The sequence below is a fragment of the Scleropages formosus genome, chromosome 5, assembly GCF_900964775.1.
Source record: "Scleropages formosus chromosome 5, fSclFor1.1, whole genome shotgun sequence".
Classification (NCBI taxonomy): Eukaryota; Metazoa; Chordata; class Actinopteri; order Osteoglossiformes; family Osteoglossidae; genus Scleropages; species Scleropages formosus.
In genome coordinates, this window is record NC_041810.1 from 33,277,874 (window position 1) to 33,303,746 (window position 25,873).

At 43.6% G+C, this 25,873-nt stretch overlaps 3 protein-coding genes across 6 annotated transcripts in view; 1 reads left to right on the forward strand and 2 right to left on the reverse strand.

The window, feature by feature from the left end:
- Positions 1 to 386: 386 nt before the first annotated feature.
- Positions 387 to 2,069, reverse strand: ss18l2 (ss18, like 2). Of its 2 annotated transcripts, none has more exons than XM_018749689.2 (4): positions 1,864 to 2,069; positions 959 to 1,026; positions 787 to 868; positions 387 to 526 (listed from the first exon to the last, which is right to left on the reverse strand). In XM_018749689.2, the coding sequence occupies exons 1-4, from the start codon at positions 1,930 to 1,932 to the stop codon at positions 428 to 430; spliced, it is 318 nt and encodes a 105-aa protein (XP_018605205.2). In that variant the 5' UTR covers positions 1,933 to 2,069; the 3' UTR covers positions 387 to 427. The 2 variants fall into 2 exon arrangements, with proteins under 2 accessions (XP_018605205.2, XP_018605204.2); XM_018749688.2 differs by having other exon boundaries at positions 389 to 526; positions 950 to 1,026.
- A 1,352-nt stretch (positions 2,070 to 3,421) lies between these two features.
- Positions 3,422 to 13,223, reverse strand: LOC108932988 (protein LSM14 homolog A-like). Of its 2 annotated transcripts, none has more exons than XM_018749759.2 (11): positions 12,879 to 13,223; positions 10,288 to 10,451; positions 9,876 to 10,008; positions 8,905 to 9,009; positions 8,403 to 8,582; positions 8,143 to 8,223; positions 6,221 to 6,403; positions 5,828 to 5,990; positions 5,683 to 5,712; positions 5,229 to 5,487; positions 3,422 to 5,105 (listed from the first exon to the last, which is right to left on the reverse strand). In XM_018749759.2, exons 1-11 carry the CDS (start codon positions 12,997 to 12,999, stop codon positions 5,085 to 5,087), a joined length of 1,440 nt encoding a protein of 479 aa, XP_018605275.1. In that variant the 5' UTR covers positions 13,000 to 13,223; the 3' UTR covers positions 3,422 to 5,084. The 2 variants fall into 2 exon arrangements, with proteins under 2 accessions (XP_018605275.1, XP_018605276.1); XM_018749760.2 differs by having other exon boundaries at positions 6,221 to 6,400; positions 12,879 to 13,222.
- Positions 13,224 to 13,866: 643 nt separating this feature from the next.
- Positions 13,867 to 25,873, forward strand: part of LOC108932948 (transcription initiation factor TFIID subunit 4-like) — a 56,405-nt gene continuing 44,398 nt past the window's right edge. For both annotated transcript variants that reach the window (XM_029252451.1, XM_029252452.1), the window contains exons 1-2: positions 13,867 to 15,232; positions 18,513 to 18,679. In XM_029252451.1, coding sequence (XP_029108284.1) covers positions 13,897 to 15,232; positions 18,513 to 18,679 — 1,503 coding nt within the window. In that variant the 5' untranslated portion in view covers positions 13,867 to 13,896. The remainder of the gene's footprint in view (positions 15,233 to 18,512; positions 18,680 to 25,873) is intronic.

Sequence of the window (25,873 nt, forward strand, 5' to 3'; positions counted from 1 at the left end):
AATGGCTATAGACAATCCAAAAAGAACTCAATGAACAGTGTTGGCTACAACTACACCCTCTACTGGACCAAAGCGTGACACCTCTTCCACTCATACTACATATTTATTCATTTACAGCATTAGTCTGACAATTATTTACCCATTTGTACAGCTGGGTAATTTTTACCATAGCAATTTAGGGTAAATACCTTGCTCTGGGATACTACGGTCAGAGGTGAGAGTGGACCTAAAGGTTGCAGGTTCAAAAGGCAGTAGCTGTAACCACTACGTTAGCGTTTATCATAGATCTAAGAAGTCCTGCAAAGAACATTTAAGTGAAAGACCGTGATCAACAAACTTCCAGAAATTTTATTTACAACATTTTCACCATAAAACAGACATGCAAGTTTTAATATTACAGTTAATCTGACCGCTTTGTGCTTTAAGCTCACGGCCGAGTAGGGGGGTTTGAAGGACCCCTGTGCTTTGGGTCTCCGTGTGGTCCCGGCAGGGTCATTGTTGCTCCACCTCCACTGTCGCATGATGCCTAAAGGTTGTGCCATGAAGGGCAGAAAAGGTGTCTCGGTACATAGAATAACATTTGTAATTTACAAAAGTTAAACAGTAGTGTAATAGCTGGAGGCAAAGTGCTAGACATTTTTTATTCATCTGTTAAAATAAGCAAAAAAGGTCCAAGAGTTCAAAGTAATGAATGAATTCAACTATTAATCCCAAAGGAAGATTCTGCTTGGCTGCAGCAACACACACACACACAGTGAAGAAATAGCGATAAGCTGGTACACTTACAGCCACAGCTGGAGCCACATCTGGGCTGGCGTCAGCAATGGTTCCTAAATACACGATGTTACGATGCAATATCTGCTGATATCTAAAAAGAAGCAGATCAGATAAATTCCATCTGGTGACGCGGAGTACGGCACACGGTATGGCACAGCTACGGATGACTCACTGAACGCACTCGGTGGCTCTGCCCTTCTGCAGGTACTCTGTTATACACCTCACCAGCTGGTCATTCTCATCCAGTAGCTGCAGAAAGAAGGTTATGCATGTCACCAGCTGATCACTGTAGTCCAGTTACTATAGTAAACAAAGAAGGACACAATATTAAGCCTCAACAATAACAAAGTATAATTCTCATCAATACAGTACAGAAATTCAAGAGCTGTTGGCACCAGACTAAACTCCTCGTGCAAGTTAGTTAGTAGAAAGGGCACGTGTGTTAGAGTTTTCAAAGAATCATTTCCGCTTTATTTGTTTTAATTGCAGTTGCCATGGACACACACGTGGAAGTAATAACGCAGAAAAGGGCGCGAATACGGAGCGGGAGTCTGTGGACACAGCTGTGTATTTCACACAGTAGTAACTCGGAATCTGTTTTAATTAACGCAGCCAGAACAACTTAAGTTGTTATAAATAACTCATTGACAACATTTGAAATTTTACTAGAGCTGGTGAGCTTTTCAAGAACCTATCCAGAAAATCAACGAAGGAGTGTATATTACTGAGATTTTACTTTTTGTGACTAAGCCTGGGTAAAAAAAAAAAAAGACTCGGACGAACAAAACAAAAGTCAAAACGAATTACGACCGGTCACGGTACGGTTCCAGAGATGATCATCATGCGTTTAGTAATAGGAACCTGCGCGTAGTTCTATGAGATGCACTTATTGTTAGTCGCATATTCGCCTACGGCGGAGAGAAATTTTTACTTAGAAAGAAAGTAATTTAAATTATCTAAAAAGGTCTCATGATGAGTCATGGAAGGCGCGTGTCGTGACGTGTGTCACTGGTCACAAGTGATGTTTTACACAGGGCAGCTTCAAAAAAGACAGTGGAAAGGCTGCAGACTTGGGTTCGAACGTACCCTCTGGATCACCTCCTGATTAATCTGCGCCTTTCCGCGCTGTTTCTTCGGCACGAACACAACAGACATCGCTCCCGCATCTCTGATCCGCACTGCTGCCCTGTTTACTTACACTCTCATTCCGCTTCCGGTAAACGTCACTGTGACGCAATCAGATTCGACCGCTGTTTTTATTTCCTACGGCGTGGCGGGAAGGTCAAACCTCCTGATTCACGAACGAACGCCTGTTCAGGATTGTAATTCACGATACGCATTGAGTAGCTGTTCTTCCTCATGGAACAGATGTGGCGATAGTTACACCGAAATATACGATATGTTTGCTGGTTCTTTTTTTTCCCGTTAGCTGGAAGTAGATGAGTTATCTTCAGCAGTGGCTTCATGCTGCACCAACATGTGTAAATAACATTGCTGGTTCAAATCTTGTCCAGTAACCACAAGATAAACTGTGGTGTCCGAAAAGGAAGGTACACCGTTCTTTGGAGGTTTCCCTGAAACAAAGCACTGGAACACTTGAAGTGTGCAAACAAAGAGTTTATTAAGAACAGTAGCTCGCGTCACAAACTCACTTCACACCGCGGAACCTCATCTGCTTTCGCGCGAAAAAGCCCCCGTTATATAGTGCCCCCAATAACGGTTCCCGCTTCTTTTAGGAGCTAACCAATAACAATTATCTTTTGTCAACTTACACCCTACAGGCCGGCAGGAACCTTTCTTTTACAAAACTCTCAAGGATTCGTTCTTGGTGTAAAACACCACATAAACAGCAGTTTTCCCCAAACTGGTGTGAAACTTTGTCAGCACGTTACTTTTAAATTAACTCCTATCTGCAAAAATTATTATTGCCAACCTGCCACCTTTAAACTCTAAGTGGTCAGGAACCTCTAAACAATGGAGTATACTATATGGGGATTGATACCGCTCATTGTAATTTGTCATGTATCAAGTGTGAAGGCACCCAGAACAAAAACATGCACCAAATAAATATATACATAAAAGCAAGAGCTCTCAGCTAATACAGTTTACCTTTACTTGAGTCAGCATCGTGTGGTTTGGTCTAAACCAAGTTCAGATTTTTAAACATCACTATTATTGGGAGGGCATTTACAAGCTATGCAATTCTTATCACTTTGCCTTAAATGCAGAAAGCAGAGACACATGAAGGTTCTGAACAAGTTTATTTTTCACTTAGAGTAATTTTCACTTAGAGTAAAAACCAGAGTGCTGAGGCAGACGGTACACCACACTGACAGACTGCTCCCCATCCTGAAGGGCACAACCCTTGGCTATGGTTTCATATGTTGGAAGAACATGTTAACAGACCCTTTTGGACCGAATTCTGGGGGGCCTCAAGTTTGCACTAACACATCAGTAACAAAACTGTATTACAACACCTTTCAATATCTGCCTCTTCCTCAGGAGCATCCATGTTGTTCATTTTTAAATTAGGGGCTGCTTGAAAGGCGTGGCTATCGCATTCACAGCACAGGTTTATTTCACAGACATTTCTCTAGCTGCCCTGACTGTTGTATCACAAACATCACAAAACTCCCTGTAGTGCTTTAAAATTGGTGGGGGGGGGGGTACAGTTTTCTGTCTTTATACAAAAGTTTTGGTAAATTAATAGCCAGTGACCTCAACCATTTCACATCTGTCTTCCACAAAACCAGAGACCCCCCCCCCCCCCCCAAATTCTTTGAAGACATACAATCATTACATTACACAAACTGCAACAAATACTGTACTATTTATTCTTTGACATCCAGGTGCCAGTCTAGTTATAACTCAGTTATACTGGGCTGGAGCAATTCCTTCTTCAGTGTTTAGAGCCTTCATGTTTGTAATTGGCAGGGAGGGGACATAATGTCCCTTTGAAATGTGACAAATATTGGCTTGTCACCTGAAGCCAATGCAAAGTGTGAAAGCAAAGATCCAATGCAGTACTGAACTCCCAAAATCCTGATCATACAAAGGTTAAAGCCACTGTGAAATCAGTATGAACAAAAACCTCTGGATACCTTAAAATATAACTCCACATTGCATTTAAACAGAAACCCTTTAGAGGTAACGAATAGACTGAAGTTCCAATTTACTTCCAGTTCTCTGACCAACAAGTCACAGTATGCCATGCACGTTTTCATCACGTTGAGGTACGGACAAACCAAATTCAGTCATTAGTCTACCAGAGGCAACAATTACCACCACTAAATTCGTAAAGTTCGCTTGCTTACTAAAACCTGCAGTACATGTAGCAGCAGTCTTCATTACCCATGTCAATGAGCAACCAAGTAAACAACTGCTCCCCAAAACATACTACACTACACCATGATCACTTGAGACAGAAGTTAGTAACTTCACTGATGACAGTTAATACATTCAATTTGTATTTTGAGGGGGAAATTAAAATTCTCTCTCAGGTCAACACACCCTCCAGAGGCTTTAGGGAGGTTTTGCCCTACTTTTCATACCCCTTCCCCCATGTAAACAGGCCCCCTTGTAGGCATAAGAAGCTACTTGCCTGGAACATACCTTAAGCTGGATAAGAAATGCCAACATGTACCTGGCTGTAACATCAACAAATTACTGTGGAATCTTGCTGTTACAATGACCGAAAGAACAATTTGTCAGTTGAGAAGTTTAACACTTTTACAAGGATAAGCTGCAAAATACAGCAGGCAGTACAAAGGTGGGACAACAAGCCATTAGGATATGGGAAGTAGAAAAGAAAGAAAAAAAAAAAAACCCACACACATAAAAAGGTAAAAAGCTGTAACTGTGAAACAACTGACTATATACACAATTTTGCTGTCAAGGTACATTACAGGATATATCCAAAAAATAAAGCTATTTCAGTGATAAGTACTCACAGTATCTGCGGGCTTCTGCGTACATATTGTACATCTAACGGAACTTTATCAAATACAACTTTAGAAAAGAAACCTATCAATGCAAAAAAATACTGAAGTATGGTATTTAAACAAGTTATTGTAATATTTTAACCAGAACTGAAACATCAATACATTTTCTGTTTTAAAATGGGTGGGGAAGGAAAAAGGAGGGAGGGAAAAAAAAAAAAAAAAAAAAAACTGAAGTTACACCCTCTGAAGTCAAGCAGTCTACCCCAGTGCTGGTGACAGGTATACAGCAAGTATATTTCTTCTGTTGAAAAAGATCTAGACCATTGAAGCACTACATTTCCTTCCTTGATGCCTCCTTCTGGGGTACTATGTTGCCACTTTGTCTTTCTATGGTTTTTAAAAAAAATAGGGGGGAAGAAAGAAAAAAAAAAAAAAAATATATATATGAATACATAGCAAATATACCAAAATATTTCAGATTTTCAAGGTAGTAAAAAGCAGGAAAATTACCCCATATTCAAAATCGGAGAACTCCCTGCCGACACGTCCGCCTCTGAATCCGCCCCTGAATCCACTGCTCTCGCCACCTGCGCCACCACTTGTGCTGGCTGTACCGCCTCCACGGGGGGCCCCAAAGGACCCTCGACCAGCACCTCGACCACGACTGCCCCGGCCACGGAAACCACCACGACCACGGGTGTGGCGGAGAGGGATGCCGAACGTCTCAGCGTTCATACGCCGCTCTTCAGCCCAAGTCTGCCTCCGCTCTCTGTGATAACACAGTGAGCAACACACAGCACTCAGCTATCCATATACATATATGCCTGCCTTGCTGTCTTTGTACATACGACTTGGTGTGGCCATGTGAAAGAAACCCAGGCAGTCATTGTTACCAGTTACCAATTACTATTACCAGTATCAAATCTATGAATTACATAATAGTGTATATCAATGAAAAAAGTACCTTGGGAACACTGACTTGTCTCCTGCTTTCCTAGAAAGAAAAATACAAAACAGTGTGAAGTCCTATAATGGTTAAGAGCACAACAGTAATATTTACAGATAATCACTACAGATGTCTTGTTTCCACTGCAAAGCAGCAGTTATACCTGGTATCATCACATGAGATGTTGTCAAAGAATGACTTTGACTTGTCGTAGTAGCAGTTGGGGCCCAGGGGGTCATCTTCACCAGCATTCTCTTCACTGTTCTGCGTGTCCACACCAGAGTCTCCCTTGTCCTCGCCGTTGACTGTTTTCTCTGGTCGGTCCTCTGAAGGGCCAGGAGACTGAGTGAGCGACAGTGTGCCCTGGCTGCTATGACAAGTGAAGGAAGGCTGCAGAAAGCAGACTCCTCTTCACAATCAGTGTGAACCCACTGACTCCATTCATTCATGTACAGCTCCTTTCCCAGCTGAATAATTCCACAGCACAGTGAGACATGAGAAACATGTGGGTTTTATTCATGCCTCCATAAGCTGCCCTCAGTAAAAAGAGTCCTACCTTTCAGCTTGAGTTTATTATGGAACTCTCGGTCAATTTCCTCCTTGTTGAACTGAGCATTAGCGCTCTCAAAGTCAAAGTCCTTCTCAAACTTCACAGGACCATCCCTGCGCATGCCGAAGCGGCCCCTTCCACGGTGGCCCCCGCCTCCACCACGGCCGCGCCGGGCTTGGGATGAGCCTGCTGGTTGACACAGAGTCAGACTGTGACACACACATCAGCGTTTATTATATTTGTATTTAGTTGATGCCTTTGTCCAATGATGCTTAAAGTGTAAGATACGCTGTACACTAAACTGCTTGTAAGTATATATACCCATGTGCAGTACAGAGCATGCGTACACGCACACACACTACAGGCAATTCAAACTCACCACTTCATCTGAAAACTTGTGTTTTTTTTTTTTTTTTTTAAACTATGGCTAGAAACCAGTGGAAACGTAGGGAGAATATGCAAACTCCACACATCTATTTATCCAGTATCAAGAACGGCTTGTCCTGAGCAAGGCTGGGGTGAACACAGCCTATTCTGAAAATACTGGGTGCAAGGCTGAGGTAGGGGTATAGCCCCCACAGGATCTCGCTCCATTGCAGGGTAGTCACACCAGCACATGCTTACTACCAACAATTTAGCACTGTGAATGTCTTTGGATTGTGGGAGGAAACCAGAGCACCCAGAAGAAACCCATGCAGACACAGGAAAACATGAAAACTCCACTCAGACTTTTGATCTCACAGTCATGAGGCATTGCGCAACCATCTGTGCCACCTACTGAACAGTAGTATACCTGTCCAACCACTTTACCATCAGGACTACACCATACAAACAAAATGACACTGTTCTCATAATATTTTTGCTTTTGCCTCAGTTGGAACTTCAGAAAAATTAAGTTGTATTCTTCAAAAATCCATTTCATCATACTAGCCATTACAGAATCACTGATTGAATGAAACTCTGAAAGGAAAAACTTTTTTTTTTTTTTAAAAAACCTTTTCAACTTCACATAACGGTCCATATTTTAACACAAATACATCTATACATTTTCTAAACTTTCATACCATTTGGCAGGTGATGAGTTTATAACAGGTGCATTTAAAGTGATTAGTGAAAAGCCATATAAGCAATCAAAATCCCTGTCAAGTCTGAGTAAGTTAGTCCAAACCCAGCAAACCCTACATTCTGTGAGCACCAAAGCTCTTTGATGCAACAGGACTCAAGTGCTCCTCCTGCACTCAAGTTAGCATTGATCGATCATACATGGTTACCACAGTCCATAAAGTCTAGTGCAGTGACACTAACTGAAGAAACCTGTTGTAGAATGTGCATTTACTCTACAGTAAAATGTTTACACTTTTAATGTTTTAGCATTAGTATTTTAGTATGCTATATAGCATACTAAATGCAACATTTTATCTGACTACTCATCAAAAAAAAAAAAAAAAAAAAAAAAAAAAAAAGTTCCTTGACTACCATACCAATTTGGAGACAAGGAAGAGCTGTCACTGGCTATAAGAGAACTCGCTTCCTGTGTATACATAAAGAACCAGATCACAGGTGTCTGCCACCAGTGAAACTCTCCTAGGGCGCCAATCACCACAAAACACCAGCCATCCTCTTGCTGTGCCAAACACCACGGTGCCATAACTCCCTTACAATCACAGCTGCCATTGAACAACACCATTCAGAGGATACTTTTTAGCTTCCAGTGTTGGACAGGAGAGCTGGAGACCACTTGAGCGCATGTTTTGCTACGCAAACCAATGTCCTATCACAAGCATCCAACTAGCTCTTAAGGAAGCAGCTACCCTTAGAGCACTCTCTCCATCAAAAACAGGAATCACCATTTAGCTTTAAATTTAGTTCTGGGGGGGTTGTGGGTGACCTGAAAGTTTTCGCACAACATTTCAGATGATGCACTGTACCTGTTTGTTTTTTACTGGCATCCTTGCTTTCGTTCCTGCCTTGATCAGAGTCTGCTTGCAGGGCCTTTTGGGCATTGGCACCTAGCCAAAGAAAACATTGTTTACATCCGGTCTCAAAAAAGGTAGAGGGCATGTAAGGCTCAATCGGAGAGTGAGTGACAACAAAAAGACCACAAGATTGCCTATGATGAATGAGTCAAAGCTTGCTTGAGACCAATTGTGTGATCAAGATCTCTTAGTAGAAAATGGGACAACCTTACCTCTCTTCTGCTCTTGGCCCTCTGAGGGCTTCTGAATACTGGTGGCAGCAGGGCGAATCAGAGCTGGACTTCGTCGTCCGGGGGGTGGAAGAGGAGCTTTGGTAACTGCAGAAGGCGTCTGTACTGCCTGCTCCAGAGTTGGGCTTTTCCTCATGGGATCCAGCTTAGGGCTGGAATGACCTAGAGAAAACGTTTTCAGAATGAGGATTCCAAATGTCTGATGGACATTTGGGTGGAAAGACTGCTGAGATTAGCATTTCCAGAGACACACCTAAAATTTACAGAGTAATACATGACACAAATACAATTTAGTACCCAGAGTCACTTCTTCAGTCACTGCTTTTGAAACTACTTTTGCAAGATTCTCTAATCCTGCATAATCAACACTAAGCCAACCTTGGTCAAAAATTATGGAAAGGCATGGGAAGGTATGCTATACATTATATTGATGATTTCCAGAATTCCAGTAGGAGAATTGATGGATTCCCTGTGAGGCTGTTACCTTCTGTTAGGCGTGTTGTCAACGAGCGAGTGTCAGGGGGGAACGTAGACAGCGATGCACTCGTGCTTGCGCCTGTGTCACTGCCAAAGGAGGGCACTGAACTTCCTGTGCAGAGAGGAGCATCAGCATTAGAGGTTTGGCATTTATTCCTTTTCACGCCAACAAATGCCCCCCTACCCAAGTGACAGGTCCTGTAGTCTAATGATTTCACTTGCAGCTCTGGGGACCCAAGGTACTGCACATCTCTTGTAGTCCAGGCACAAAGTACCTTTCTCAACTAGTCAAAGCGATTGAAAATTCAAGTGGTTTCACTTCAGTGGAGTGCAATAATTTAATATCATGAATTATGACATGCAATTCTGCAGCAAAACAGGATATACCCTTATTTATAGTACAGGTATGCCATTTTTTCTGGCAAGCCTAAGAAGTCAGGAAGTTAGATCTGATAAATCCATGGATTACTGGATACAACTATGACATGAAAATATGGTCTATATCTCATTTCTTCACTTGTGCTCCTTAGAGATTACCTGGTGCAAGCTTTATATGTGTAACCCTTGGGGATTAAAAAGGATTTTCACATGTGAATAATGCTTATGAAAGCAACAGAAGCTCAACCATCTCCCAGGAAGCCCAAACTAAAATACTCCTTCAGTATGTGGCTCTTCCTCCTTTTCTCCCATACCATTATGCACAGAACTATATTCTACATTGGTGATATTTGACTCTATGCTCTTTGCCAGTCTACCAATCTTTGCATGCATTAACACTAATATTCCTAACATTATACATTTGTTCTGTTCTATCTGAACTTTTAAATTACCACCTTGAATCAGATTGTGAATGAATGACAACGTTAAACTGAATGCTACAGGTGAGAATTTAAAAAAAGAACACTGATGACAATTAACATAACTAATGATCTGAGATCCAATCCTCTGCGAGTGTGAAGCATCATCATAAGAACATACCAACACCAAACTGCTGGGACACCAAAGGGCTGGGGGTGAACTGGCTGTAGCTGGATGCAGGAGTCTGGCTGAATGGCCTATAGGAGCCGACAGACTGGAATGATGTAGCAGGAGGGGTGGACCCCAGAGATGACTGAAAAGAAAAGCCAGTAAAACTGCTGGAGTATACCCCCAATGGCATAAACTAACATTAAACATCAGATTACATTATGAACAGACAGCAGTTTTTCTGTATAATTTATTCATTAAAATATATCATTACTCAAAATAAGGACTGATTAGTCAACCCAAATGAAAGACAACACATAACGCTCTCTGAGTCTTATTCCATCCACGAAAACAATATCCTTACTACACGTGTTACCTGCTGTGTAACAATGAAAAAACAGAGCAGCCCAAGGGCACCATTTACCTGGACAATAGCAGGGTCCTGAGGAAGGGAACAACTGGGCTTAGGAGGCTCACAAACCGTGAGGTCTTTGATATCACTGCCTCGGAAGATGATGTACTCAAATACTTCATCTCGAGGAGGGATGGGTCTTTCAGTAGGGCGATCTTCTGTTCCAAAGGAACGCACTGGTTGAGAAGGGAAAAAAAAAGCCTAAGTGGCATCAAAACATCACAATATGTCTGCTGTTTACAAGTTTATGAAAGTCCCAACACTGATCAGAACTGGACTGAAAACTGACTTCTGTTGACTGCTGTACTCACAGAAATATGTGAGTAATATAATGTACTTTCTTGCTATTACAAAAAAGCTTTTGCCCTTGGTTGATCAAACTGGTTGTATTTTTGTAAATTGTATTAAATTATCTGACACTTTTGTCCAACTTACAATGTTACGCTATCTTCTCTTATTTACCCATTTATACAGCTGAGTCCAAACCTTTGGGTCCAAAGGCAGCAGCTCTAACTACTACACGACATTTATTAATTTAGCCAACTTACAATGTTAAGGTTACATTTACTGACCCATTTATACAGTTGGGTAATTTTACTGGAGCAAGTTAAGATTAAGTACCTTGTTCAAGGATCCTACAGCCGGAGGATGGGGCCTGAACCTACGGTTCCGAAGGAGGCGGCTCTAACCACTACACTACCAACTGTCCCTGCTTAACAAGCCTTCAACAATTCTGTAAAAGTACAAAGACTTCAGTATTTGAGTCAAATAATGTCTTAAAGCAGGTTCAGGTTTCTCCAAAGGGACTTATAAATGTTAAACCACTTACATTTATAACACCAGTAGTGGAATCGCTGCATTGGTCCCGATTACATTTAGAGTGGATTATAAAATCCTACTTTTTACCTGTAAGGCAGTACATGGTATTGCTCCGTCTTACCTGTGCGAGATTATTTATTTGTATATCCCAGGACGATATCTTCGTTCATTGGATTTGGGTTACCTTAAAGTACCTTTGAGCTATCAGACCTCAGTAGGAGGTCACGCCTTTAGCTATAGAGCACCTAAACTATGAAACAGTCTACCAGTTACTGTCAGAAATGCCCTGCCTGTCTCTGGATTTGAAGACTGACTAAAGACTTACATCTTCACTGGGGCACATCACGATGAAATTTAATTCCACATGGCTGCGTTTTCAGTTTTTTCCCCCACAGCTGTGTCAACACATATTTAACTAATTTATTTAAGTTATAAATTACTACATTTTTTTCTTGTTTCCCTACAATAAGACCTGAGGAAGCCAACTACCCCATGCTGACTGAAGATGACCAACCGCCATGATGGATGAGACACAGCTTCATTTCCTAGTTCAGCAAGCTATCATACAGCAACAATGCTATTATTGTAAACAGACTTGGAAATCTCATTTAATCTAGAATTACCAGGAGGGGTGGGCAGCCACTGGCATTTGGACCCCCAGAGGTCCCCCCCCCCCTTCAATTTTCAGTTGGGAGTTTTTTGTTCCTTTCATCCATCGACAGTAGGCATAACTATAGCTTTACAATAGCACTGATGAAGTATTATACTAGTGTGTAGTCAACTGCCTTTCCGCCGCTTTGTTTCCTTGCTTTATGCTTGTGTTCAAGCGGTCTATGTCACTGCGCGAGAAGGGCACTCTATAAAAATAAATTGAATTAAATGTACTTTTTTTATACAAGGTAATTTTTAGTGGAGTAATTCATAGCAAGTACATTGACCAAGGGTATTACAGTAGGAAGTGGAATGCAAACCTGGGTCCTTTGAGCCCTTATTATAGAGATAAACTACAAACAAGTAACTAACCCAGCTATTGAAATCACTGCAAAAATGTTTTTTCTTTCAGAGAGCAGGGCTGAGCACGTGTGAAACTTGAGATTTTATAATCTGTGGCATTTATAGAAACACAGTAACCACTAAGGGACAACAGCCAGGGAATGTAGCACAGGGAACTGCTCTCCTGTAAAGACCTTGCAGGAAGTGGGGGTGGGGAGGATTCAAACCTGCTGCCCCAGCTTGGAAGAATATCTTGGAATCGGATGAATCTGACAGCACTTTACATTTTACTTCCCCGAGTACTGAGATTATTAGTGAGTTACAGTAAGGCTGCTGAAAACACAATCTTCTCCATAGTGTGTGCTCTACAAGAACTCCTCCAGCAGAACGGCTTAGTCATTATTATTATGAGCTTTTCCAATAATAAACCTGAAGGAGCAGCTCAGCCAAATAATTAAAACTCAATTTCTGTTGCCCTAACTGGTTAGTACGTGGATGCCCGTTTGAACTGATCATTTAGTTCCTGCTGTGTAATACCCTTAGCCTTATTTAATAAATGTGTTTTACCCCGAATTGATAGTAATGTGCTATTACAGCCAGTGGTAAATCAGAGTGTGAAGTCGATGACTTAAGTTGAGACTGCAGAGGTGAAGGCATATGGTTGAACAGAACTGGTTGAAGTTTCCTCGGTCATTTCGCAAACTACGTCGTCAGCCTGCCGCCTGGCCGCTTGTAAGTGATCTCCCCGCCGCACTGGGGCTCCCGGAGATACTCAGCCTAGTCCCCCTCACCTTTGGCCAGCGCCACGGTGGAGTTCTCGGTGTCGATGGTGTACAAAATGCCCTCATAGCGGATCTCGGCCTTGGAGATCAGGCTGATCTTGCTGCCGATGTACGGAGTCCCGCCGCTCATGATGATGGTGCCCGGTCGGTGTGGGACTCCTGGGACCGTACCTTCTTTTAGACAGCCTCCTTTTTGCGTGCGAATCCGAGCCGCCACCACTTATCCCCCTCACTGCGCTCTCCTGCTTTCCTCCGAAGGATATTTATTCCTTCACCGGTTCCGAGTTGTCGCCACAATATGGCGGCTGTCGTGCCCTCTGGTAGGAGCGCGAAGGATTGTGGGAATCCACCCCCGTACAAACCGACGGGATCTCGCATTCGCCCCCGGAAGCTCGTTTTCCGCGCGCAGTTTTTTTCAAACGCGTTAGAAAGAGAACTGCGAAAGCAATCATCACTTTAAACGTTAATTCGTCGGGTTGTATGGGTCTTAAAAAGGCAAACTTTTCACTGAGTCAAGTACGTACATTAATAAAACCAATGCGTAATGTATTTTATTGCTGAATTAAACCACACTGTCTTCAGTTAATTAGGAAAGTCATAGAGCTTTACGCTTTACATTCCATCATAATTTACAACTTGTTTTGAAGGAAGTGAAACTTCCACGGATTTAGGTGTTTTATGAACATGATACATCTCAATCTGTACTACTTCTCTTTAAACTTTAAGGATGTTAATGTAAACAGAGAATTGTATCGTAATGACTGAGCTCTCTTTTCTGTGAAAACGGGAATAATACGGCCTCATGGGCCGTGTGATTCTGAGATTACAGAGGAACGCCTGAGCGAAAAGCCTTGATTTAATTTCCACTCCCGAGTTCTCCGCTCGAGCGACGCGTGAGAGAGACGTTTCATTTCAGCTGGTGACGTCACATCCAAGTCCCACAATGCCTAGCAACGCGCTTGCGCGCATTGCATGAAAAGGAAAAAAAAAAAAAAAAAAAAAACTGGACGGCGATCGGAGAGCGAAGATGGCGGGTACCTCTGATCCTCTGGAAGATATGCTCTTCTCCGAGGTGGACGAGAAGGCTGTGAGCGACTTGGTGGGCTCTCTAGAGTCACAGCTAGTCGGCCAAGGCGGCCCGGGGGCCCCTCACACAGACAGTCGGAGCGCTGCGGCCGCGAGCACCGCCAACCACCACTTGGGAAGAGCGCTGGCTGCCCCAGTGGGAAGTGTACCGGAGCCGCAACAACAGGGAGCGCGGAAAGCGGGGCTCAGCCAGGAGCCCCTGTCGAACGACCGCTGCTCCGGGAAAGCCACCGTGCCGCCCGCACTCAGCTCCGGTGCGCCCTTCGGGGAACCGCCCAGCAGCACCTGCGGCAGCGGAGCGAAGACGAGCGGAGCCTTGCACTCACATGTACCGTCCGGACCGGGAAGTTTGGCTGCGCAGACGACAAGGAGCTCCGTCCTATGTCCGGAGGGCTCTGCGGCTGTCGCCTCCGACACCGACGGGTCGCAGAATCACATCTCCACGGCTGGGACCCACGCAGTGAACGGGCGCGACGGAGCGGCGGCGCTGCCGCTGGCGGGGACCCCTGCGAACAGCGCTGCTCCGGCGGCGAGCTCCGGACTCCAGGCGGGCTCTGGAGCCGCTCCTCTGGTGAACAGTGTGGGCAGCGCTGTGGGCAGCGCCATGGGCAGCGCCGTGGGCACCGTGAACTCAAGCGTGATGCAGCCGGCGGTTGCCAGTTCGGCCACTTTGAGCGCCGCTCAGGCTCAGCCCGACTTCCCTGCCTCACAGCCTACGGTTTCCCTGGACGGCCCGTCGCCATCCCTGCAGAGACTGCCGGGTCACATCATGGTCAGCGTTTCCCACAACGGCACCGGCGGCGCTGCGGTCCCGGGCGACTCCGCTGCCCCGGCGGTGAACCACAACAAGAGCGCAGAGGTCGGCAGCGCCCCGGCAGAGCCTCCGCTCCCGGCTACGCAGTCCACGGTGATCATGCCGAGCCAGGCCGGCGCGGGCACGCCGCTGCCAAGTCCTGTCACCTGTGCTGCCCCCACGGCCAGCGCAGCCCCCGCTCAGCTCCAGAGCACCGGCGCGCCCGTCTCCAGCAGCTCCCTGCCTCTTGCACCGCCCGTGAAAGCGACTGCGAGTGTGAGCGCGACCTCGCAGCCTCCGGCCAGCACCGTGGTGAGCGCGCTGAGACCACCCGGGGTGCCGGCACCCTCTGCCACGCAGCCCCAGCAGATCAGGCCCACGACGGCGGCGGCCGCCCAGAGGATAGTGGCGCCGCAGCTGATCGTGAGGCCGCCGCAGCAGCAGACCACGATCCAGCTTCCTCCGGGCTTCACCATCCCGCCGGGTGAGACACACACAGATGCAGCTCTCGGCCGCTGAAAGGGAGAACCACGCGTGCGCCAAATAGTAACCAAGTTTCCCTGAATTGGAGCAAAACTTCATAGTTTCTCTCTTCCAAGAGCAGCTTCAAGTGTCAGTGCGTGTTGTAGAGCGCGAGAGTCCTCGTGCTGTGTGCGCACACGGGGGTGAAGTCACGTGCGCAGCCGTGTCTTTTGCACGCGCTGTGGCGCAGGGGGGGGGGCTTCCTCGCAGCTTCTGAAAAGGATGAAAAAAGTGACCAGCTCCTGAGTCCTTTCATTATTTCCGTCAATATCTGCAGGCTCGCTCTATGGATGGGCTTTTTTTCTTCCCCCTAACATGGAAAAAAAATCTGCTTTAACGTATAGAACCAGAGGTTTGCGAAGAAGCCCCTGGCTTATGTTACTTTATTACTTCTCTACAATGGTTGTACAGTTTAATAACAGCTCGCTGCAGTGCCATGTTTGAGGAGCTGTGAGGTTCCAGCGGGAGTCGGGGGACTCCTGGAGTGGTTGAGTGGTGGAGGGTGACATCCTCAAGGTAGGGCTGATTATCTGCCCACTTTGACTTCCCGCTGACCTCTTTCTGCCCTTTACTACCTTTCATTTACATGTGTAAACAATGTCTAGGAGCCTTGCAGACTGCAGAGCTCGACTTGCTGTAACCAAAAGGTGTCCTCGTATGCTGTGATTTGGGCAGGAAATCAAACCCAAGCCGCAGTTGGCATTCCACCTGTGCCTCTCTCGCTCCAAGCCGATGGTTGTGTCTAAGCAGCAGGGTGTGATTTAGCATTCGAGACTGTTTTTGGGTTTTCAACTGCCCCATATGAGGTTCTCAAGACAGGTAGGTAGTTGCACTGAGTAGTGGTGGTGTTTTCCCAGGAGAAAACAAGTCTTAAGGTTTAAGACATTACACGTTCACTGAAGGTAGTATGCTCACCTTTTTCACGTAGCATTCATAGTCTTTCGTCTTCACGATGGGGCATGTTTGAGTGGTGTGCTGTCAGTGTGCTTACTTTGGCTTCTTCTCAGCTGTTTCAGTCCTCCAGCAGAAGGTGGTGCAGTGGTGAAGGGAGCGCACTTACAGCTTAAGGCATGCCTGATCAGATCTCAACTGGAGCTCACTCTGTACCTTTAAGTAAATCTGCAAACCCATGTTCAGATATTTAATTTAAATAAATATAGAGCTTAGTAAATGGATATCATTGAAAAGCCATACTTTTTTGTAATAGTGTAACATCTTTGGTTAAAAAAATCTGATAAGCGTAACAATACTGTATCATATGTAACTCCAGGGGTAATAATTATGGTATGGCAGACTGTAAAACCCTGTTGTTTTCCTTAGGAACAGATTTATAAGTAGGTGTGTGTAGCAGCCCGAACAGACGGTGTGTTTGTGAGAGCGCGTGGAGGAGGGCCGAGACAGAGCGTTTCCGTGGTGTGCTGTCCCTGGATGTTTGTTTGGATGTATGATGTGCAGCAGCTTCTCGGCTGACCGTCGGCATTGGTTTGTCACTGTTGCCACCCGTTGTGGGTGGAAGCATGTTTTCGGACTCTGGGGTATGATGGAGCTTGTCCGTCACCTGATGTCTGCATCCATGCACAGAACTCTGCTGGTTTACACAAAACTCGGTGGAGGCGTTGACACATCCGCAGAAGTCCCGTCATTTGAATTTGCAGCCCCCCAATACAGTTTCTTAACTACAGTGCCATCTGCTGTTCCAGAAACATGTTGGAAGCACAAATGGTCACCAGGAGTTACTAGTGTTTAGGGTAAAGTTTTTAATTTGTTTGATGAGAGTGAGTATTTAAAGTGCTTCATTTTATTTCTTACTGTGTCTTTAAAGTGGGATCTCTGTCACCTTCCCCTAAAATGGATGTTAATCATAATTAACTTTTAATTAGCTTAACTTTTTCCTAAAGAGTTGGGGACAGTTGGTAGTGTAGTGGTTAGAGCTGCTGCCTTTGGATCCAAAGGTTGCAGGTTTGATCCCCACATCTGGCTGTAGTACCCTTGAGCAAGGTACTTACCTTAAATTGCTCCAGTGAAATTACCCAGCTGTATAAATGAGTAAATAGTTATAATGTTAACATTGTAAGTTGCTTTGGTGAAAAGCATCAGCTAAATGAATAAATTTTTTGAGACTTGTGAACTTGTCCTGAGGACCTGCAATCTCTGCACCAAGCTTTCCTGCTGCCCTTTCATACCAAGGCTTTCGTAAAGCTCTCGCTATATGAATAATCTGTTCCTTGACGCCCTTTGGCAGAGCGTTAATTGTACTTAAAGCGGAACGTGAAGTAGGGTAAAGCTTGTGGTCATATGCACAGCACACCTGTACAGTGGGGGAGTTTCTGGATATTGTCAATCCCAACATGTTCTTTAGATATCTGCTCCTGGTGCGAAGATCAGGTGGGGGATGCGGCGAGAAGAGTAAAGACAAGGGAAGGTTTCATTCTCATGTTTTAGAGGTTGTGCTGAGTGTCTTTCCTCCTTCGTGAAGCAGAATTCGTCTAAAACGAAATACCATTGACGGGGGCTGTGGGAAGATGGCCGGTGACTGTGTCTTAGCCAGTTTGTATTCAAATGTCGTCTTCGCTCTCACTAATGTTGACAGGACCAGAGTGGGAGTTTGCGACAGTTTAAACGCTTCACAATGTGCAGCAGGTGTGACTTATGTGTTTTACCTTGTGCTGTGAGGTTGTGTTCCCGAGACTGACCATGTGAGTGTCTCACTCTCCTCTGTAGGGAAGGTGAGTTTGTCTGAGTCACGGTATGGAGTATCTGTGTTCTCTCATGTCATGGAGTGTATGGAAGTGTTTTTCTTCTCCCGAGTTTGACGGTAAGGGCTGTAAGAGTGTTTTTTCTCCAGTGGTGTGTGTGTGTGTGTGTGTGTGTGTGTGTGTGTGTGTATCTTTCCCTCTGTTGTTCAGTTTATTTACATACATTTATTTTTGTTGAGCACCCTTACCAGCTCTTTCTTCAGCGCACTAAACAAAACTTCATCTGAACATCGTGGAGACATGTAATAAATATCCTAAGTATACTTAGCTCAAAGTGTTGCAGAAGCCAGAAGGTGAAAAAGAGGGTAAAACAAAACTCTGGCTAGGAGCTGATGGAGGAAAAAAAACACCCTAGTGGTGTTGTATGCTAACAGGCTGCCCACTTCTCATGAGCATGGCATCATTTACAGCACCCAGTATGTCCTGGTTGAGTTGGAGCCATGAGCGTGTGTATGATGTGCAAGTCACTGCTTCTCTTGGTTGCAGGCATGGTGCTGGTCCGCACCGAAATGGGCCAGCTGGTCATGGTTCCTCAGCAGGCTCTGGCTCAGGCCCAGGCCCAGGCTCAGGCCCAGGCCCAGGCCCAGAACAGCATCTCCCCACGACCTGCTGCCCCCACCACTGCGACCACCTTCCGGGTGACTACTACACAGGTATGTACTCATATATGCCATCCTTTGGTACAACTTGTGGTAGCAATATGTCTGAAGGAGAAGTTGCACTCCTCTGTTGTAAGGATACACTCACCAGCAAAGTGCTTTGATAAATCTTATTTTTGAGGGATGTCTCTTTAGTATTGTGTTGCATTCAATGGATTGACAGGTCAGATTTCTATACTGAAAACATTACTATGATTGTGGTCCTGTGCAAGTCCTGTGCATCTCTTAATAGGCTCAAATTTGCTAAATGTTTGATAACATAACAGTATCAGCAATATAACAATATCATCGTGAGTCTTTTAGAGGAAAGCACAAGCCTGCCAGCCACCCATGCCGAACTATACAGGAGGCTGGTGCTGCCATGAAGGCAGTGTCGCTGTGACGGACGCTGTTCTTCCTGCGATCTGATTGTGAACACTGGGATGTGACATGGCTCTATGGCAGGCAGGGGCATTTCTGCAAACATTCCCGTTTAAACTCCCGTACAGACGTTAAACAGAAATTTCAGGTCTTGGACATGAATTTACATTTAATCACTTAGCAGACGCTTTTCTCCAAAGCAACTTACAATGGATACTATGTAGTGTTACTAGCCCACACACCTTATTCACCAAAATGACTTGCACTGCTAGATACACTACTTACAATGGGTCACTCATCTATACACCAGTGAAACGCACTCTCTCTGTGTCACACACACTATGGGGGAACCTGAATATTTCAGCTGCACTAATTTCTCATTTGAAGAGAGGATGGAAGATGAAATTTTTACAACTTTTTCAACAGAGTACAATGCCAAATTAATAAGTCAATGTAGAATGAAGGCTGAGAGAGGTGTTGACATACAGCAGAAAGTAATGAGTGTGTGAACATCTGTGTTGTGTATTAATACATACAAATCAGTATATTTTATCTTTAATTCACAATTTTTTTTTTTTTTTTTTTTTTGTAGCAGACATCTGTCTCAGTACTTGGTGGGGGGGCATTTTTAAGAGGAGGTCGATAGGCTTATATAGTATGTAAATAAAAGCCATAAGATGGAAGTTAAAATTTGAGACAATTCAAAAGACTGTTGCAGCTGACTCAGAGGAAATAGGTTTCTAAGTGGAAGGTAGCTTTACAAAAAAATAATTTTCACCATGAATTTTCACATAAATGGTGATAAATGAATATGAGTAACAAGCAAGTGTAAAGCTTTGGAAGCTTTTTCCTTTACAGACCCAGTGATAACTTCAAACGTGCTCTTATCGTCAGCTGCTTTTTCATTATTTCATTTGTCTGACACTCTTCTCTGGACCGACTTAAAAACTAGGTTTGTTCACTAAGCTGCTTACATTGATTTACCTGTTCATACATTTGGGTAATGTTTTACAGGGGAAGTGTACAGTAAGTACCTTGCTCAGGGGTAGCAAAGCTAGAGCAGAATTTGAACCCAAGTCCTTAGTGTGGAAAGCAATTAGAAGATCATGGAAAAAGACAGTAAATATACTACCAGGATTAGAAATAAGACAAGTAGGAAATGTCTTCATAACTTATGTTCTAGAATTTGCCATGCAGTATTTGCAGTGCTTTAACTTGTGCCGCCTGAGCTAGACCTGGATTAAAAAGCTTTAGTATGAGAAGTAGTGACATCAAGCGTAAACCCCTTGTTGGATTACTCTGAATGCAAGAACACTATTTAGCACATTTTCATGTATTTAATTAGAACAGGCCTGTCAGAAACAAAGTGTGTGTATTTTTACGTTACTGTGTTGACGTTTAGAACACTATTGAGTTTGCAGCTTGATCACAGGATGGAGATCCGAACTGCAGCTGAGTGTTGGAGCAGGCAGCCCACTTGAGGTACGATGGATATAATGGACATGCCGCTGAAACAGAGCTCACTAATTAGTACCAGCTCAATAGCGGCCCTTGGACTTTAACACGCAAAGTCTAACGTGTGTTAAGTTGCTTTTGGCTCAAATGCTTTTATCATTTCTTGATTTCTTTCCCATAGCCCATTGTTGGAGCTTGCTGCGTTAGTGATAATGTGGGATCATAGCGGGTGAGGATGTGTTGTTGTTTATTATTGGTGCCATTAGTGCAGAGAAAACATTTTAAGAAGCTTGAAGACGTTATCGCTCAGTACTGATGATAGATGGAGATCTGCAGCCGTGTGTTGAGATTCTGGTTGAACCTTGCTCAGGAACAGGTTGCACACTCTCTGGATCCTGGTTGAACTCTAGTTCAGCGAGGACTTCTCATGTTAAAACTACGGTTGCGTCCAAAAATATTGTCACTCTTGCACTGTTTGCAACTAACTGAAACTGACTAAAGTATTTGTTCTCTGCAATTCTTTATTTTACTATTAATACTACAGCGTCTTTAATTTTCCCTCATAACCTAATCTCAGCTCATCGATGGCTGTAGGAAGTGTGTGACTGCACTTTTGACCAAAGGCTGTGCTACCAAATGCTGAGGCTGGACTGTCAGTAATTTTGTCACTACCAGTTATTTTCTAATGTGAAGGGATGTACTGAGTTCTGCAGGTTAAAAAAAGACTAATATTTTGGTTCAGTTTCAACTTGGTTTTTTTTTTTTTTTTTTTGGAAGAGAAAATCAAGTTATTAACAAGTGCATGGGTGCCAATATTTATGGCCATGACTCTACACTCAACCTGAATTTCCTTTTCTTATACACTTGAGCTTTGAAGCTCCATGGGGGAGTTCATTTGCACTTGTCTGTGTAAACTGTCCAAAAATTACCCCCTTACACAGTTGTCACGTGAAGAGCAGAAGAAGATGCGGTCAGAGGACATGAAATTTGTGTAGATGCACAGGAATTCCATCCCCTACAGTTCAGGGCATGAGGTAACATGGTGGCAAGTGACACAAATCTGCAAGCTGAACTTTGCCAACATGTTCACATTCAAGAGGATATACTTGTGTGCTTCCTCTAGACACAAAACCTACTCTTGAAACACTGCGGTAAAATCCCAGTTCTGTTAACTGGTAAGACTACATTGCTGTTGGTAGAAGCGCAGACTGGCCGAAGTGCTGCTCATCATAATTGTGTTATGAGTAAAATAATAGTAGCATGAAAATATATGGATGTGTACAGATATACTTTGAGTTGTGTTCTTGTGTTGGGTGGCAAGAGAACTGCAGGTGATTTTGGGGTTTTGGAGAAGCAGGATTCATACAGTAAAACACATAGTTACACATGAAGGAAAGTCAGTATATCGGTGTTTACTTGCGGAAGACCTTACGTTTGTCAATAAGGAATTCTTGATTTGTGCAATTTTCCAGAAGCCTGGGCAGATTTAAACAATATAGAACAAATATTGGTAATTTAAAGAAACATCATGTTTAACAATGACTCTCACCTGACCTGCAATCCAAACTTTAACTGGGAGCACTAGTTAAGTGTGGTCTTAAGATGCCAATATTAATTAATTGTACATTGCTCACATTTGTTCAGGATGCTAGGCAAATTGGCAAATCAAATGTTCTTTGACTGGTGTGTGTCAGTGAAAGTAGAAGTGAGCTGTAGATGGAGGCTGTTTGGTCGCAGCTTTTATAGTACTGGCGAAGTGTGACATAGTGACAGCAGACCTGTCCTCCAGGAAACGGAGCCAACATGTCCTTTATTCATTAACTGTTAAGTTCTGAAATACATTTCTTACCAGTCTGTTAGGGGCATATTCTGTCTGGTGTTTTTTTTTTTTTGGGTGTTTCGGAAGCTGCTTCCAGAGCCCGCAAAGAATATGCGATCTGATCCGATGGGACTCTTATTGTCCCAAGTGGGGAGAGATGTGCTTTACAAACACTGGTAATGCTTCCTTGTATAGTACAAGAAGAATGTGGCACCCAACCTTCGTGCCTTGCTCCTCTTTGGCATGAGAGAATACCACCCGCAGACAATACGGTATCCAGTGTATAACAGCGATTGCTGTCCAGGATGAAACAAGCCAGTTATATTGTGATAAAGGCACCAAGTTCACATGAAACAGGTGCTCTTTGATGTCGTTTTTAATAACCTTTAAAATCACATGGAAAGCACGTGAGATGTTATTGTGTCACTAAAAATGTTTATCACGACATATGTCCCTATAAATAGATGGCAGTTGGAAAGTAACTAAAATACACTACTTATTGTCTAATCCTTCTTATTATGTTGGATTAAAATTTTAGTAATGGAATTGATTGTGTATGGGTGGCTAATATGTCACACAGAGCTGTCTGTCAAGCATCTTTCAGTGGATGCAAGCAAGCACACGGGCTGTTCACATCTGCTGGAGTGTTCTGTCTTGCACTATGGAGCTGCCTGTATGGCCTTCTGCCGTTCCTGGTGCTAGTGAAGATACCCCACCCAGAGATGGGGTAGAAGGTGGTCTCTAGTCGTTCAAGACACACACGAGCACGTGAATCCTAGGAGACGTCCTTGCGCCAGACGCTTTGAATTGCGTGTGTTGAAAAAAACCAGCTCTGTAAATGGGCAAAGTTGTCCTATAGTCTGTCAGTCCACAAGGGGACACTGTTGCCCAGTTTCTGTTACTTGTTTTTTGTTTTTTGTTTTTTTTCCCCCTTCTTCTTACAACTCGGCACTTATGTGTTTGTATAACACCTGGACTAGAGTGGAGTGTGGAAAATTCCCTGTCTTTATTACTCTATCTAGATTCTAACCTTCGAGACCAGTACCATGGTGCAGGTTGGCCCTAACAGGTAAACTGGAGGTCTCTCTGCACTTTGAACTGTTGTTGCACATTATTTATTGGAAATCCTTTGACGGACACTTCATGGTTATAGAGATTCTACTGTAAGAGGTCGGCTGTCCTTCTTGACAACACCAGCAGGTGTTCAAGTCTTAAAAATTTATAAGATGTAAGAACTGAAAATAATCTTGTTCTCTTATGCTCTAATTATTTACTATGACTCTGCATGTGTTGGTTCATTGGGCTGCTTATGAACAGGAAGTACACCCTTCCATTGTGCTGTATGGTGGAATAATCACTGCCAAGGTGTATGGAAAAATATATTCTCTTTTTTCGTACAACAACTCCCCCCCCTCCCAGGTGGCCTGCCGCAGTGGGTAATGCTGTTGTCTCATAGTGCCTAGGCTGTTTGGGTGATGGTTTGAATCCGACTTAGTTTGTGTGCAGTTAGTATGTTCTCCTGTCTGTGTTGGTTTCCTTAGGGTGCTCTGGTTTCCTATCACAGTCCAAAGGCATGGACTTAATATGGATTGGTATTGCTCAGTTATCATTACTGTGTGTGTGTGTGTGTGTGTGTGTGTGTTGCTACCCTGCAATGTCCTGCTGTCCCATCCAGGGTGTACCCCCAGCCTTTTGCACAGTGATTACTGGGGAGGCTCTGGACCACCACCATCATGACCAGGAGAGAATGAGCATTTTTTTTTTTGCTCCTGCTAACCCAGTAATTTTATGGCTACAGCAGGGACTTTATTCAGATATTTCATTCTGTAACAATTTTATGTGTTCTGCTCCACTCTGCAAAGCATGTGGATGCTATGCTTCTTTCCTAACAAATTAAACTACTGCTTGTACTTCCTGCTTCCTGTCATTGAAAATCTACCAATCACATCATTTGTCATGGTAAACCTAACTCACAGCTAATGTAGAACATTCAGTACAAACTTTTAACATTTAATCATTCAGCTGTTGCTTTCCTCCAAAGCAACTTTTGAATGTTACTTTTGGTGATTTACTCATGAGTTAAATAATTTTGCTGGAGTAGCTTTAGGGTAAGTACCTTCCTTAAGGGTACTACAGCAAGAGGTAGGAACTGAACCAGCATCCTTTAGGTCTGTAAGTTTGGAGTGCTCACTGCTATGCTACTTGCTGCCCTTTTTAGAAATAAATGTCATGTATAATCTTGGGACAGTTAACTTGTGTACATAAAGGACTCTTATTTTCTTCAAAGCAACTTACAGTATTAAACTGCTTACAGAGATTTGCCCATTTATACAGCTTTTTCTTTTAACTGGAGCAATGGAGGGTTACCTTGCTTAAAGGGCACTACAACATTAGGTCAGATTTGAACCTGCAGTTGTTGGATCCAAAGACAGCAGCTCTAACCACTAAGCTACCAGCTGCCCCATGCATATATTTACATACATTTATAACATGAATACCTTTATTCTACCATAATAAAGGTACAGTTCTGTGGTTACATCTAAGGTGACCATGCCAATACATTCACTGTCTTACCTGTTGTGTGTAGAAGTGATAGAAATCAATGATTTTTCTTACAAATATTAAAGTATGAAGGTTTTATCTTAGTTCTGAATAAAATCCCCTTTATTTTATCCCCCCCAGTAATGTATATTTGTCTCTCCTATTCGAAATGGTAATTCAAACCCCCAATAGTGGGAATTTCTTGGAAGGCATTAACCCCATTAGGGATGGGAAAAGTGTAACAGTGAAGAACATAAACTTGGCTGTGTGCTGCAGCTTTTCATGGTGCTGGGAGCACAGTTGGTGGCACAACAAAGTGCAATTCGAAGTGATGTTTACACAAGGCAGGCAAGTGCTGTGCTCAAAGGAAATTTGACAGGGACAGAGAGACCTGTTCTTATTCCAGTGTAGTCTTTCATAGGAAATATTCAGACATCCCAGTAACTGGTTAGTTAGCAATTATTTGACAAATGACTTGTTTCTTACCATGAAACAATATGATACTATGTTGTGATTCAACTTTGTCTGGTTTCTCATTTGTTTTGTATCATACTATCTCTCTCTTTCAAAGACAGCATGATTCACATCAAGGGAAAAAACACAGACATGGGGGGTGTGTATAGCTAAATATGTGAATAAAGCACAATTGGTGCCCTAGGAAGCAATGGCCTCTACACACTGCTTCAAGGGGCTGTGGGTTGGATGGTGTGTTGAGGTGTGTAGATGATGCTGCAAACATGTCCCTTAGGAGGTGAGCTCAGTAGTGGTATCTAATGAATGTGGACCTGGACGTCTTCCTGCTTGCCACTTTTTTGCTTTTGGACATTACAAAATGTTGCATTTGGGAAATATAGCAACCCCTTGATTTACGAAATTAATCTAATCCTGAAAATGGCATAGATAGCAACATCTTGGATACCAAAAAACCTGTTCTGTTGTTTTTAACGTGGACAAATACGTTCAGTCCATCTGAAGACTCCACCACTTTTTTCAAAATCTCACTAAAATGCTGT